The sequence below is a fragment of the Macrotis lagotis genome, chromosome 7 (assembly GCF_037893015.1).
Source record: "Macrotis lagotis isolate mMagLag1 chromosome 7, bilby.v1.9.chrom.fasta, whole genome shotgun sequence".
Classification (NCBI taxonomy): Eukaryota; Metazoa; Chordata; class Mammalia; order Peramelemorphia; family Peramelidae; genus Macrotis; species Macrotis lagotis.
Genome location: NC_133664.1, coordinates 115,862,571 through 115,876,083, shown reverse-complemented (window position 1 = coordinate 115,876,083; position 13,513 = coordinate 115,862,571). Strand labels below are relative to the sequence as shown.

Here is a 13,513-nt window from a genome sequence, read left to right as displayed (position 1 = left end):
GTGGATGGAGCACTGGCCCTGGAGTCAGGAGGACCTGGGTTCAAATCCGGCCTCAGACACTTAATAATTACCTAGCCGTGTGGTCTTGGACAAGCCACTTAACCCTATTGCCTTGCAAAAACTTAAAAAAAAAATCCTAAAGTGGTTTGCCATTTCCTTCTCCAGCTCATTTTACCAAAGAAGAAACTGAAGCAAGCAGGGTTAAATGACTTGCCCAGGGTCACACAGCTAGTTAGTGTCTAAAGTCAGAGATGAACTCAGGAAGAAGAGTCTTTTTCACTCCAGGCCCCAGTGCCCCATCTTCTGTACTACCTAGCTGCCCATTGTACTCCACACACAGTAGGTTGCTTAATGATGTTTGTTGAACTGAATTTTCACTGCAGGTTCATCCCCATTCTTCTGTAACACCCTTGTGATCACCTGCAACATTTTCTAATAATACAAAGGATTGTAAACAATGGTGAGATTGCTTCCTCCTTCAGCCTGCTGCTTCATTGTTGAGTCCAACCAAGTTAATAATAATAATTTGAAGTACCAATGCGGCTGTCTGTTATCTAGTGATCAAAGCTGAGTAACCAGAGTCTGGACACACTAAAGATTGAACGTGATTCCTTTCAATGACTTCATATTGCATTTTTGAATTTTTCAATTGCAAAGATGTAAAAGCAGGGATATGTATTTCTGCAAATGAAAATTCAAACTGCAATGTAAAGTTACTGAAAGAAATTAAAAAGCAATCTCCCAATTGGTAATAAGCTAGACCTCTGCCTCCCAGCAGAGAAGTGGGAGATTTCGAGCTTAGAATATCATTTACTTTGTCTCTTGCTTGCTTATTTTTCTTTGTTGCTAGGAAGGACATGGAGGTAAATTGGGACTATGATGTAAGGATAAAATCAATATGTCAATAAAATATATTTCTAAAAGAAAAGAAAAATGACTCCACAAATACTCTGTTCTATTTTTCTACATCTCCCTCCATGCAATTGCCCAAATGATCCTCTGCCCAAAATGCACTTTCTCTGCCCTTCTGAGTACTTATCTTCCTTCTGCGGTCTTCTCAGTATCATTTCTGTGAAGAATTCCTTGCTATCCTGATCTAAAAAAAATACTCTCTTGGTGATCAAATTTTCCTAGAATTTTTTCATCTGATTCTCTCATTTTGCCTCTTTCACTTCCCACCTTGTATCATACTTATCTGTGTATTTGACAGAGCACTTTGTCTGGGGGCGGGGGGCAGAGTAAGAGAAAGTATAATTGATTTGTTTTATTTCATTCATGATGTGATTGAGGAATGGGGGGGGACAAGCTTTTCTGGAACCCCCACAGTCCCCGACTCCTTGGAGGAAAGGAACCTGAGAGCTTCTCCTTACCAGAAAGGGGGTGCATTCTTCCTCCCAGAGCAATCCCAGAAGAGGGGGTGTGTGACAAGTAAAACTTACCAATTTATGACATTTCCAAATTCCCCTTTGTCTCTGTAAGGAATAAGAGAACACTCAAGAATTCTATAGACATGGAATTTTGGATTCTATGTGCTTGGCAGGGGTATGTCTGGGTCAGGAACAACAGATAGTCTTTTTGTTTATGATCATCATGATCACAGCACATTCCCACATCAACAAGTATCAAATGCAGTCATTTCTTATTATCTTTGGGTGTATAATAAAACTGACTTCTTTTGTTTGCTACTCCAATGACAGTCTTCATGTGAGCCCACTTTAATCCAGGTGGAACTTGCTTTAGAGTGAAAATGTTGATATCAGTGTGGCTCTGTTTCTTCAACAAGTCTATATATTCAGACAAGGATTTCATCTTCAAAGTGCTAACATTAGATTAAGTTTATGGTCAGACCAAAAACTGTAGCGGATTGAATACTCTCTTTCCTCTTCCTCCCCTCTGCACAAGCCTGAGGGTTATTTACCTTCCCTCTGGGTCTTGAGGGCCAAGTAGTTCATCCTCTCCCAGTTACAAAACTTTCCACCCTGAGGAAGTTGGCCAAAGGACTCATGATCCTCCCAGAGGCACAACCTTAGAACGCCAAGGTGACCTCCACACTTTGAGAAGAGTTTCAGTTGGTCAGATTCTAAGTTCATCAGGAAAAAGGGGAAAGATTTGCATTCTCCCCCTCCCCCAACCCCCTGCTTAGTTCTGAAGCTCATACCCCCTTAACAAATAAGAACACAATCCCATCATAGAAGCCTGTTACTGAGATTCACAATAGTATTTATCCATCTGATCACGTTTCCAGGACCTAACACAAGAACCCCTCAAAGTAAAATAAAATAAAAGCCACAATAATACAACAAAGGAAGGAAGCTTATAGAACTATTGGTCTAACAGGGGGTATAAACAAATAAAGGAAATGGACTTAAACATTTGTCCACTTTCTGAAGTAAAAAAAAAAACTTCCTAAGGCAAGCTGGGCTCTTCCTAAGCTTTAAGGTTACATCAGAAAGGATAGCCTTAGTTATATCCAAGGCACCTCTTTTAAAATAGTATATTACCCACAGCTTACAGTAGTTTATTCACACACTGTCAGAACTCAAAGATTGCCTAATCCAGTGACTCTTTTTTTGGTTTTTATTTGCAAGGCAATGGGGTTAAGTGGCTTGCCCAAGGCCACACAGCTAGGTCATTATTAAGTGTTTGAGATCAAATTTGAACTCAGGTCCTCCTGACTCCAGGGCCGGTGCTCTACTGTGCCACCTAGCCGCCCCATAATCTAGTAATTCTTAACCAGGGAGTCTGTGATTTCTTTTTAGTACTTCAGTAATTATATTTTAGTATAATTCCTTTGTGATCATTTGTATTTTAATTAATGCATTTAAAAACATTATTCCCGAGAAGCATTCTATGGCTTTTTACCACATTGTCAAAGGAATCCAGGTTTAAAAAAAGTGAATAACGCCAGGACTAGATGAATCACTGGTCTGACCTAGCAAGACAACTGCTCTGTTCCCACTTGACACGTTTAACCTATAAGCTCAGTTTCCTGATATCAGAATTAAATTTATCCTAAAAGTTAAGAAAGGAAATGTGGGGGTGGGAGGGAGGGAGGGAGGAAGGGAAGGAAGGGAGGGAGGGAGGGAGGGAAGGAGGGAGGAAGAAAGGGAAGGAAGAAAGGAAGGAAAGGAGGGAGGGAGAAAGGAAGAAAATTTGTAGCCTTAAAATTGTGGGGCAATTTAAGTTTAAAGCTTGATTGAGATGCCACTGCCTCCTCCATGAAGTGTTCCCTGATTTCCTCCTCTTCTTCTTTATTGATATTTCACTTTATTTATATTTTAATAATGTATTATTTTGTATTGGGCATATTTGTGCACAGATCCTATTCTCTTCTGGGCACGGTATTTCCTTAGTAAGTATCTTGCACATGGCCCTGCATGCAGTGGGTGCTAAATAATGGGTGCTGAGTTAGATGAAATAAGGTGATAGCTCCTATATTCTCAATATTTGGGTTTTTTCTCCATCTCCAAAATAGGTGTCACATTGGGCATCAGTCCAGTGAGAGCATACTACTCCAGGTATCAAAAGTAGGAAGTGTGTCTGTTGAAGACATGGAACCACCATGCATCTCCACTGGATTTGCTTGTAGGTTCCTTGGGGATCAACAAGATGCTTAGTCAAACCAAAAATATATTTCTTTACACAAAGGTTCCATTAAAGCTGTGCTCTTCCTGTTCTTTTTTGCAGGCAGTACTATGAGATGCTGTACAACACAGCTGATGAGCTCCTGAACCTGGTGGTCGACCAAGGGGTCAAGTACACGGAGCTGGAGTACATTCACGCCTTAAATTTGCTGCACAGGAGTCAGACGGGTGTTGGGGACCAGACTACTCAGAACATGAGGCTTCAGCGCCTCAAAGAGATCATCTGTGAGCAGGCCGCTATCAAACAAGCCACTAAGGACAAGAAAATCACCACTGTGTAACCCCCGCCGCTTAGCCAATTGTAACACAGTCGGGCTGTGAGGGCCTCAAGCTTCTGCTGCAATGGGCAGTGGTCCCTAAGCCTATGCTCCCTTTTGTTTTGCTGTCTGTCTTTGTTGTGTATCCTTCTTTGGTGTTTTATCTGATCAGTTCTGCACTGAGGAATCCCTACTCACATCCTTGATGCAGGGAAGGGCTTTTTTTTTAAATACCAACCCTAAAGGGAGAATTTAATGTGGTAGCTTCCAAAGGGATTCAGAATGGGAGTGGAGACTGGGCCAGGTGGTTGGAATCTGAGTAGCAAAGGACAGCTCCTCTTAGCTCCTTAGCATATTAAACACTCAGACCTTTGATTAGAATCCCTTCATGTAATCTCATTGATCTAAAAGATGGTTATAAGAATTATATTTCATAGTCAATAAGGTTCCTATTCTGTTGATTCTATTAATTTTTAGTACAATAAAATATATAGTTCTACGTTCATTGCTCTTTGCCTTTCTCTTACTAAAGTGTTAATTGAGTAATCAAGGCAGGCCATGATCTCTAAGGGGGTTTTTCATGACCAGAATAGGAGATCTTCCCTTCAGCATCATGAGAAGAGGATATCCTGCAGGGAAGTGTTATGGAATATTTAGTTAACTCTCTTGTCTTTGTCTCTGCTTTATCTGAACCAAGAGCCATCATGCTAGTAGTGGTAAGGAGTACAACCAACCATGGAAGCAGGGCTTTTTTTCCCCTACTTTCCAAAAAGTGTTCCTTAAAATATATTGTGAGGATTGGCCCATTAACAACAAGTTAAATGGAGCTAAAATACTGCCTTATATACAGTCAGTCCCAGTAGCCTCCTCAGATTTACACAAATAGGCACAAAGACTTATGACATTGAGTCATATCTTCGCTTCCAAGTCAAGCCTAGTCTCAAATTGACTTGGGTTGTTGCTCACTTTTCCTCTAGCACATCTTGCCCCACTCTCAAGTGTGGTCAGTCCTCAAAATCTAACCATCATTGAAACCCTAGGACAACCACCGAATCTTTGTAGGTGGAAGGAGGAGGGAAAGCCACAATATAACAAGATGCTCCTGTCACTGATGGTCTTGAATTTTACAAACTGCTTGTATAACTTTGGGCTTGGGCAAGGAATGGAAAATTAAAAGACATTTTGAGAATCCTTAAAGTTTGTGTGTTGGATTGTTTTTGCTTTAATTTTGGACTCTGGCTGCTGAGTTCCCTTCTCAGGGTTCTAGGCCCAAATCTATGATTCTATGATCCTCTTAATAATCTCCATTGAAAAAAGTCAGGATTGGGAGCAGCTAGGTGGCACAGTGGATAAGAGCACCAGCCCTGGAGTCAGGAGTACCTGAGTTCAAATCCGGCCTCAGACACTTAATAATTACCTAGCTCTGTGGCCTTGGTCAAGCCACTTAACCCCAGTACCTTTCAAAAAAAACCTAAAAAAAAAGTCAGGGTGGAATAAGTCACTTAGGATTCACAAAGACAAAAATGAAACAGTCTCTGGTCATGAGGGACTTGCATTCTACAGCACAATGGGGGTTCAATTTAGTTTAGTAAACTTTTATTAAGTGCCGCCTATATACAAGCATTGTCACAAGTTCTAAGAGAAACAAATAAGAAAAAGCTCAAGGAGCTTACAAGAAGACGCTCCACAAAAGGAGGAAGAAAAGGGCTTGGAGGATGGGGAACAGCAAATGCAAAATGGAGCAAACTGAAATTCTAGTCTAGGAAAGCTTTGGGGAGTTTGGCTCTCCTCCCTCTAGCCCTCCAGTCAGAAAGGAGAGAAGACTCAGAGAGCTGGTGCCACTCAAGGTCTGATCTAACTGCATGGTGAGATTAGAAGTGATGACTGGAACCCAAAACATATGAGGGTAGCTCAAGTCCAGAAGGCTGAGTTCAAATCCAGCCTCAGACATTTACTGGCTGTGTGACTCTGGACAAGTCTCTTAACTCTGCTTGCCTCAGTTTCCTCATCTGTAAAATGATCTGGAGAAGTAATCCTACAGGCAAATACTACAGTATCTTAGCCCAAGAAAATCTCAAATAGTCATGAAGAAACAGACACCACCAAAAAAAAAAATGACTAAATGACAAGGGACCAGAACTTGTTGAACTACATTATTGAGAATAATTTCAGCACCATGTATATACCTTCTGTCCCTTCAGGTTTATGCAGATAGGTGCTTGATGAATACAGGAATGTTGATTGATTGAAGTAACTTCTAGACTGGTCTGATGATGATGTTTGTTCTTTGGTCTCAAAGAAGATCCTGCTATTAGGAGGTGATACCACGACAAGCACATGAATGGGATTTGAGTGAGGGGTGCTATGCTTAATCACAAGCCTCACTTTTTCCTCCAGGGACATCTGGGTTGAGTGGTTAGATATGAATCAGGATGACCAGTGATAGCCCTGGATGAAAGACAATCAAGGTTCAGTGACTCGCCCAGAGTCACATAGCTAGTAAGGACTCAGTAGTTAAGACTCAGTCCTCCTGACTTAAGGCCAGTACTCTACCCACTGGGTCATCTGGGCTAGTCTAGGTAGGAGTCCTTAACCTTGGCCCCTGGACTTTTGTTCTAAAACTATTTTGATATAATTAGTTTCTTTTGTAATTCCTATTTTATGTGTTTAAAAATATTCTGAAAATGATAATAACAGTCAATATTTATCTAGTGTCATTAAGTTTGAAAGTCGCTTTCCATATGTTATGTTATGAGAAGGGGTCTCTATGCTCCACCAGACTGCCAGAGGAGTTCAAGACTTAAAAAAGTTAAGAAACCTTAGGCAACATAAAGCAGAGATCCCATCCCATCTTGGAGCTTTCTTTTATGTGATTTATAGGCATCTTTCATTCCCAAATCCAATTAAAACAACCACTTTGGGGCATTTTCATCTCATCAAAATTTTTATCCTGCTCGACTGTGGGATTTTTAAGTGACTGCATCCCAACCTTGCTAGAAAAACTGCTTTCAGGTGTGTGCCTCATTATATGCATCCAATTTTAGATATAACTAGGTCTTTTCCACATCTGATTACATACCTCATAATTAGGCCCATCTCATGATACCCATCCTTTATGAGAATGACTACTTCCAGCTCTTGAAAGACAGGTTGTTGCCTGCCAGAGCTGAAAATCCCTGACTATCGGGGCGTCATTCACACTCCCAAAGGCCCCAATTCCAAGAAAGGGCTCCTGAGCTAGCTTCTTCCTCAGAGCCACTACCTCGTAGAACAAGTTTATTCACAACTGTCTAATCCCCTCTCTCACAATGTTCCCACCTGGTGTCATGACCTTGAAAAAAGGGAAAAACTAAATTAAAAGATCTTGATAAACCCTTGTTGTGAAGCTATATATCACCAAATTCCTCCCTGTTGTTTCCAGTAATTTTTCACAGCTTCTACTTCCCTTTCTTTGAATTCTCTATTTTGGAAACTGGGTCCCTGTCACCAGACCACATTTATATTTAACATCTCTTGAATCCAAGAGCCTGAGAACCTGGTCCAGTAGATGCAGGGTTTGAACTTGCTTGGAAATCACCTGTACTACAGGTGACTCCACAGGGCTGGAGGGATCGTTTTGTTAGGTGTCTAGACTTAAAAGTGATGGAGAAAAATGCTAAAAATGCAAATTAAACTTTAAAGTGTGTCATTCATATTATTTCTTCCCCCTTTATCCCCAGTATATTAAACAGTCTATCTCCCCTTTGTACCTTTGGAAACTACCCCTAAACATGGTCTTAACTTGGTCTATTCAGAAGTGTTGAAACTCCACATCTGGGCTTCTGGAGAATAAGTAGCAGCTATCAGTTTTAGGAGCTGGGATTCCCACTAAAAGAGGGACTCAGACCCAGAAGCCATAGGACAGATACTATGATTTTAAGAGGCAGCAAATGATTGTCCTTCTGAGTCCAGAAACAAAATTATACCCAATTCTGACAGGCCATCGTGGTGTAGAAATTTTTATCAATCTATACTTTACCAATGATAATTAAGATTGCTAATCAAACTGGCCTCCAACTTTTTGTTGGAGAAGTCTTAGACTACAAAAATAGGGTATGAGGCATATATCTCCAGACATCATCCCTATTGATTTATTTTGCTTAACTGTTGTTATTCATTCATTGATAGTGATGTCCAACTCTCTATGACCCCTTTTGGGGTTAAGTAAATGGCCCAGGATTGCAGAGGTAAGAAATATCTTTAAAGATTTGTGACTCCAGGCCCAACACACTATCCACTGCACTTACCTAACTTCCCTTTCAGCTTAACTGAATTTATTTGTTATGAGAGAATTCTACTATAGGAAAATTGGGGAAACCATTAAGAAGTGATAGTCATGTCAAAAAAAAGTAGAAGAGCATCAATAAAACATTTTAAAAGAAAAAGATCACTGATTTGCGGTCAACCTGGTCCAGTAGAAAGATTTGGGTTCATGTTTTATTTTTGATGCTTAATGTGACTTTGGGCAGGTCTCAACCACCCTCACCCTCATTTTCCTCATTTGTGAATGAGGGAATTAGACTAGATCATAGGTGACAAACACAGATCTAATGGGTTGCATGTGGTCCACACATTTCTGAATGCAACTGGAGTCAAATGAAAATGAAATTAGGAAATATATAACAAAATAAATAAAAACAAAGTAGACATAGATAGGCAGGTGCACTGGATAGATTTCCAGAATGCTTCATGAGTTCAAATCCAGCCTCAGACACTTATGTGAGACCCTGGGCAAGTCACTTAACTGTTGCCCTCAGTTTCCTCATCTGTATAATGAGCCGGAAAAGGAAATAGCAAGTAATTCCATTATTTTTGCACATGGAGTCACAATAAGTCAATTGAATAACAAGAACAAAACATAAATAATGTTAATGTGGTTTTCTAGTCCATTTTTTTCTGATTTTCTAGTTTTTTCATAGTTTTCTAGTATCACCTGAAGGGATTCTTAGGTATAGTTTTAGAGGTCTCTACTGCTAATTGAGTTTGATACCACTGGGCAAGATGACCTATTAGTCCCTTCCATTTCTTTATCCATGACCCTACAACCAACTTGGTAGCTCTGTGACTGAGAAAGTCTTGACAACTTTGTTTCCTCATATATAAAATAAGGATGATAAAACTGCCCTTTTGTGAGGCTCCCATGTGGTAATATAAGATGAAAGCATTTTTTAAAGTAAAGTACAGAACAAAGGTAATATATATTGTCATCAACAGAAGTCTACATGTAATAGAATGTATAAACCTAAGGCTGATTGTCCTAATTTGGCAGAGATGTGAGAGATTATGCAAAATTTGTAAAAGGTGTACTAAGTTGGACTTAATGTAGAGAAGGTATAATGATATGCCAAGAACAAGAGAGAATAAAGGCCAATTAGATGTAGGAACTATCCAAACCTTGTCCTAATTAGGTATCCATGTAATAAGGAGTGCATAGTTAATGTGTGATCAGATGTGAAGCCCAGAAGTTATGCCTAGAACTGTGATACACAGAGATGAATAGGGTTGTCCTCATTTAGCTGGGGTGAAATGCATTTCCAGAAATTATGAAAAGAGTATGATGAGATGTCTACCATAGGGTTATCCCTGGAAACAAAATGTTGTAATGAGATGCGCACACCAGACAGCAGTTGTTCCAACCAGGCAGGGATGTAATGGGATGTGCCTAATTATCAAGGATGTAGTAAGATGCAAAACCCACCAGAATTAAACCAAAAATAAAGAGGTGTAATGAGATGCAAACACCTGAAAGGAGTTTCTGCTAAGTGGGCTAGGTGTAATGAGATGCACATAATTTGAAGGATTGTAGTATAAGGCCAAAACTACTGAGTGAGGGCAGGAAATTTGAAAGGTGTAATGAGGTAAGCAACTGGCACAGGTTGTCCACCGGCCGGCCCGACTGTAATGAGATACACATCCTTCAGTGAGTTCCAAATCCAACAGACAGTTTCTTGACAGCTAAAAATGCGATGGAAAACAAGTGAAACAATGAAAACAGAAAACAGTAAAGTGGCTGTCCCACCTGAAAGTGGCTGTCCTAATTGGATTGGGATGTGTACAAATGCAGATCATTATTAACAAGGGATATGGAGGGGGTGTGGAAATTATCACAAAAAAGCACATTTCTGAAACTAAAAAAGTATAATAAGCATACACCACCACCCCACCCCCCAAAAAAATTATTCTCCTTTACCTAGGGCACAATGAGAGATAGATGCAGGCTAGGGTAGTGGATAAAGAGACCAACCTTGGACTCAGGAAGACTAGTATTCCAGGCCTAACTCTGACCCTTGGCATCTTAAAACCTCCTTGAAAACTGTTCAAGATTGTTTAGATACAAACTAATTGCCGATTTGCATGGGGAAAGAGGAGGCATGGATGAAATCTAAGGTCCAGCTCCCTACCCCCCACCTTCAAATGAAAAGAATAAAGAGTTTTGTAGAAGTGAGGAAGAAAATCCTGTCTTTTGTGGAAATGAAAAGGAATAATGAGATAGTCCCACTTGGACAAGGGAGAGTCAGCATTAACCTTCACATTTCATAGACCAAACACTCCAGTCTGGTACAATGCTACCTGAATCCTTCATTTTTCTCTCTGGGCACCGCTTCTGGATATTTGGGCTTTTATCTCTACCTTGACCCAACTTCTTACTTGGGGAAGATCACTTGTAAAAAATCTAGTAAGTTGGACTTAATATAGAGAATGATATGCCAAGAGCAAGAGGGAATAAAGGACAATTAGATGCAGGAAATTTCCAAACCTGTGGATATATCATATCACTGTGGCCCCTGGACCATGTCCAGACCAGTTACATTCAATCTTTCATTCCTCTCTAGACTAGGTATCTGACTCTGGAGTTCTTTCTTCACTATGCCATAGCTCTATCCTTTAACTCCCTTTCTTTTATACATGGTCTTTCTCCATTAGGGTATAAGCTCCTTGAGAGCAGTCATTTTTGCTTATATTTGTATTTCTAGTACAGAAATGGTACTCTCACCTCTACCTTCACACAGGCTGGCCACCATGTCTGAAACTCTCTTCACTTCCATCTCTTAGGAATCCCTAGTTTCTTTTTTCTTTCATTTGAACTATATTTTCCCAATTACATGTAAAAACATCTTTAACATTCTTTTTAAAATTTCAAGTTCCAAATTCTGTTCTTCCTTCCCTCCCTCCCCTTCCCTGAGACAATGAGTAATTTAAGTTATACATGTGCAATCATACAAAACATATTTCCTTCTTAATCATGTTGCAAAAGAAAACACAAAAAATTAAGTGAAAAATACTTCCACCTTCATTCAAGTTCTATCAATGTTTTTCATTATGAATCCTTTGGAATTTCTTTGGATCATTGCATTCTGAGAATAGCAATCACAATTGATCATCATATAATATTGCTGTAATTGTGTATGATGTTCTGGATTTGCATCAGTTCACATAAATCTTTCCAGGTTTTTCTGAAATTATCCTGCTAGTCATTTCTTATAGTATAGTAGTATTCCATTTTAAATCATGGCCAAGATGGTAGAAAAGACAGGGACCAGGCTGAGCGCTTCCAATTTGCTCCAAACAAACAACTTTAATACTTCAAAATGAATTCTAAAGTGGTAGAAGCCACAAAAGGATGGGATGAAGCAATTTTTCCACCCATAACAACTTGTAAAGTCTGTAGGAAAAGCCTGTCACAATAGGGTGAGGGTGGAGCACAGTCCAGGGCAGACTGTGCAAGGGTCTGAATGGACCATACCCTGGCAATCAGCAAAAGGACAACTTTGGGGGGGGCGGGGAGACTGGGCAGACAAAAGGTCAGAAGAAGATTAGAAAATGAAGGTAAAACCATTGCTTTGCTCAGTTAGATTATAATCCCAGGGTGAGTCCCTAGCATATCAGAGTTTATAACTTACAGGGGAGCAAGGGCCCTGGTCCCTGTCCCAGAGTGGAAAAGAGTGAGCATAGGACAAGAGAGCCATGACCACACCACTCCTTAGATCATGCACTGAAAGAACTGAAAACCACAGACCCCCAGAACTAACTCTGAGAGCCACAACTAGAAAGGTCTGAGACTGTGACCCCTCCACCCCAAGAGCAGAACCCCACTTTAACATAGTCAAAAGTCAATAAATAAGCTGAAAAATTAGCAAACTAACAACAAAAAACCTGACCATATAATAAATCATATATCATAACTTGTTCAGTTATTCCTCAACTGAGAGACCTCTCCTCAATTTCCAATTTACTACCAAAAAATTGCTGCTATAAATATATATTTATTTCTGGGTCAAAAGGTATGCACAGTTTTATAACCCTTTGAGCATGGTTCTAAATTGCTCTCCAAAATGGTCGGATCAGTTCAAAACTCCATCAACAATGCATTAGTGTCAGTTTTCCCAATATTGATCAATATTGATCACCTTTTCTGTCATATCAGTCATTTTGATAGATGTGAGGTGGTAGCTCAGAGTTGTTTTAATATATACTTCTCTAGTCAATGTTTGTTGAGCAATGCAGCTCAATGAGCTTGGTTGCAGTGGGAAGAATTGCACGTTTAATGCCAGTGGAGTTGGGGCTGCAGGGAAGAAGGCTTTTTTAAATGCATTTGGTCAAATGGTTCTAGCCATTATTGACCTGACTTATTTATAACTATTTAGTGTATTCTCTTTGCTTCTTCCACAACTGATGGGATTTTTACATTGAATTCATTATAACATTTTTTGCTGTGTTTTTGTCTGTTTTAATTTATGTTATACTGTTCATCTGTACTTTATACTAATTACTTTTTAAGTAGATTTTAACTTTGCATTTTCTATGAAATTAAAATACCTGTACAATGTAAAAAAAAAAAACAAAAAAAAATCCAAGGCAGCTCTAGTCACTATCTATATGAGACCTTTCCTGCTGCCCCACAAACACCTCTAGTTATTAGTGTCTCTCTCCCCCAGTTCAAGTTACCTTGAATCTGCTTTTTATGAATTTTGCCTGCAACATATATGTCTCCATTGTCTTTTTCCTGTTTGAATTTAAATTCTTTGATATCAAAAACCATTTCTCTTTTTGTCTTTGTACTCTCGGGACTTAACATAGTGCCTGCCAAATAGTTGGTGCTTAATAAATATTGATTGATTAAAGCAGGCATTAATAAGCATTATCCCCACTTTCATGATGAGAAAATGGAAACTTAATGAAATCTATTGTCTTGTCAGTAGTTTCAAAGCTAATAAATATCGGAATTGAACTTGAAATTTAGGTTTCTTGACTTCTACTCCCCCAGTTATTCTACTATGTTAAAACTGCTTCACAAGCAAATGGTGCCAGAAAACTAGATTACAAAGAGGGTGATAAGGAAGAGGAAATAAGAAGACATTCATTGAGTGATTCAGTTTGTCCCAGCCTCTTTATTTCTTTTTCCATCTTTTTTCCTCATTTTATGTTTAGAATAGCCATTCCCTGTAGATAGTTTTCAGTCCAGTGCCTCCAGCTATTCAGAAAGTCACTGTGTGAGTTTAACAAATAAATAAAAGTTTCTGGTGTTTTTAATATGAATTCTTAAACATGATGCTGGGTCAACAATCTCTAGCC

General features: G+C 39.4%; 1 protein-coding gene across 2 annotated transcripts in view; it reads left to right on the top strand.

The window, feature by feature from the left end:
- EXOC4 (exocyst complex component 4) overlaps positions 1 to 5,098 on the top strand; it is a 914,582-nt gene extending 909,484 nt beyond the window's left edge. For both annotated transcript variants that reach the window (XM_074193663.1, XM_074193664.1), the window contains one exon: positions 3,688 to 5,098. In XM_074193663.1, coding sequence (XP_074049764.1) covers positions 3,688 to 3,925 — 238 coding nt within the window. In that variant the 3' untranslated portion in view covers positions 3,926 to 5,098. The remainder of the gene's footprint in view (positions 1 to 3,687) is intronic.
- Positions 5,099 to 13,513: the final 8,415 nt, after the last annotated feature.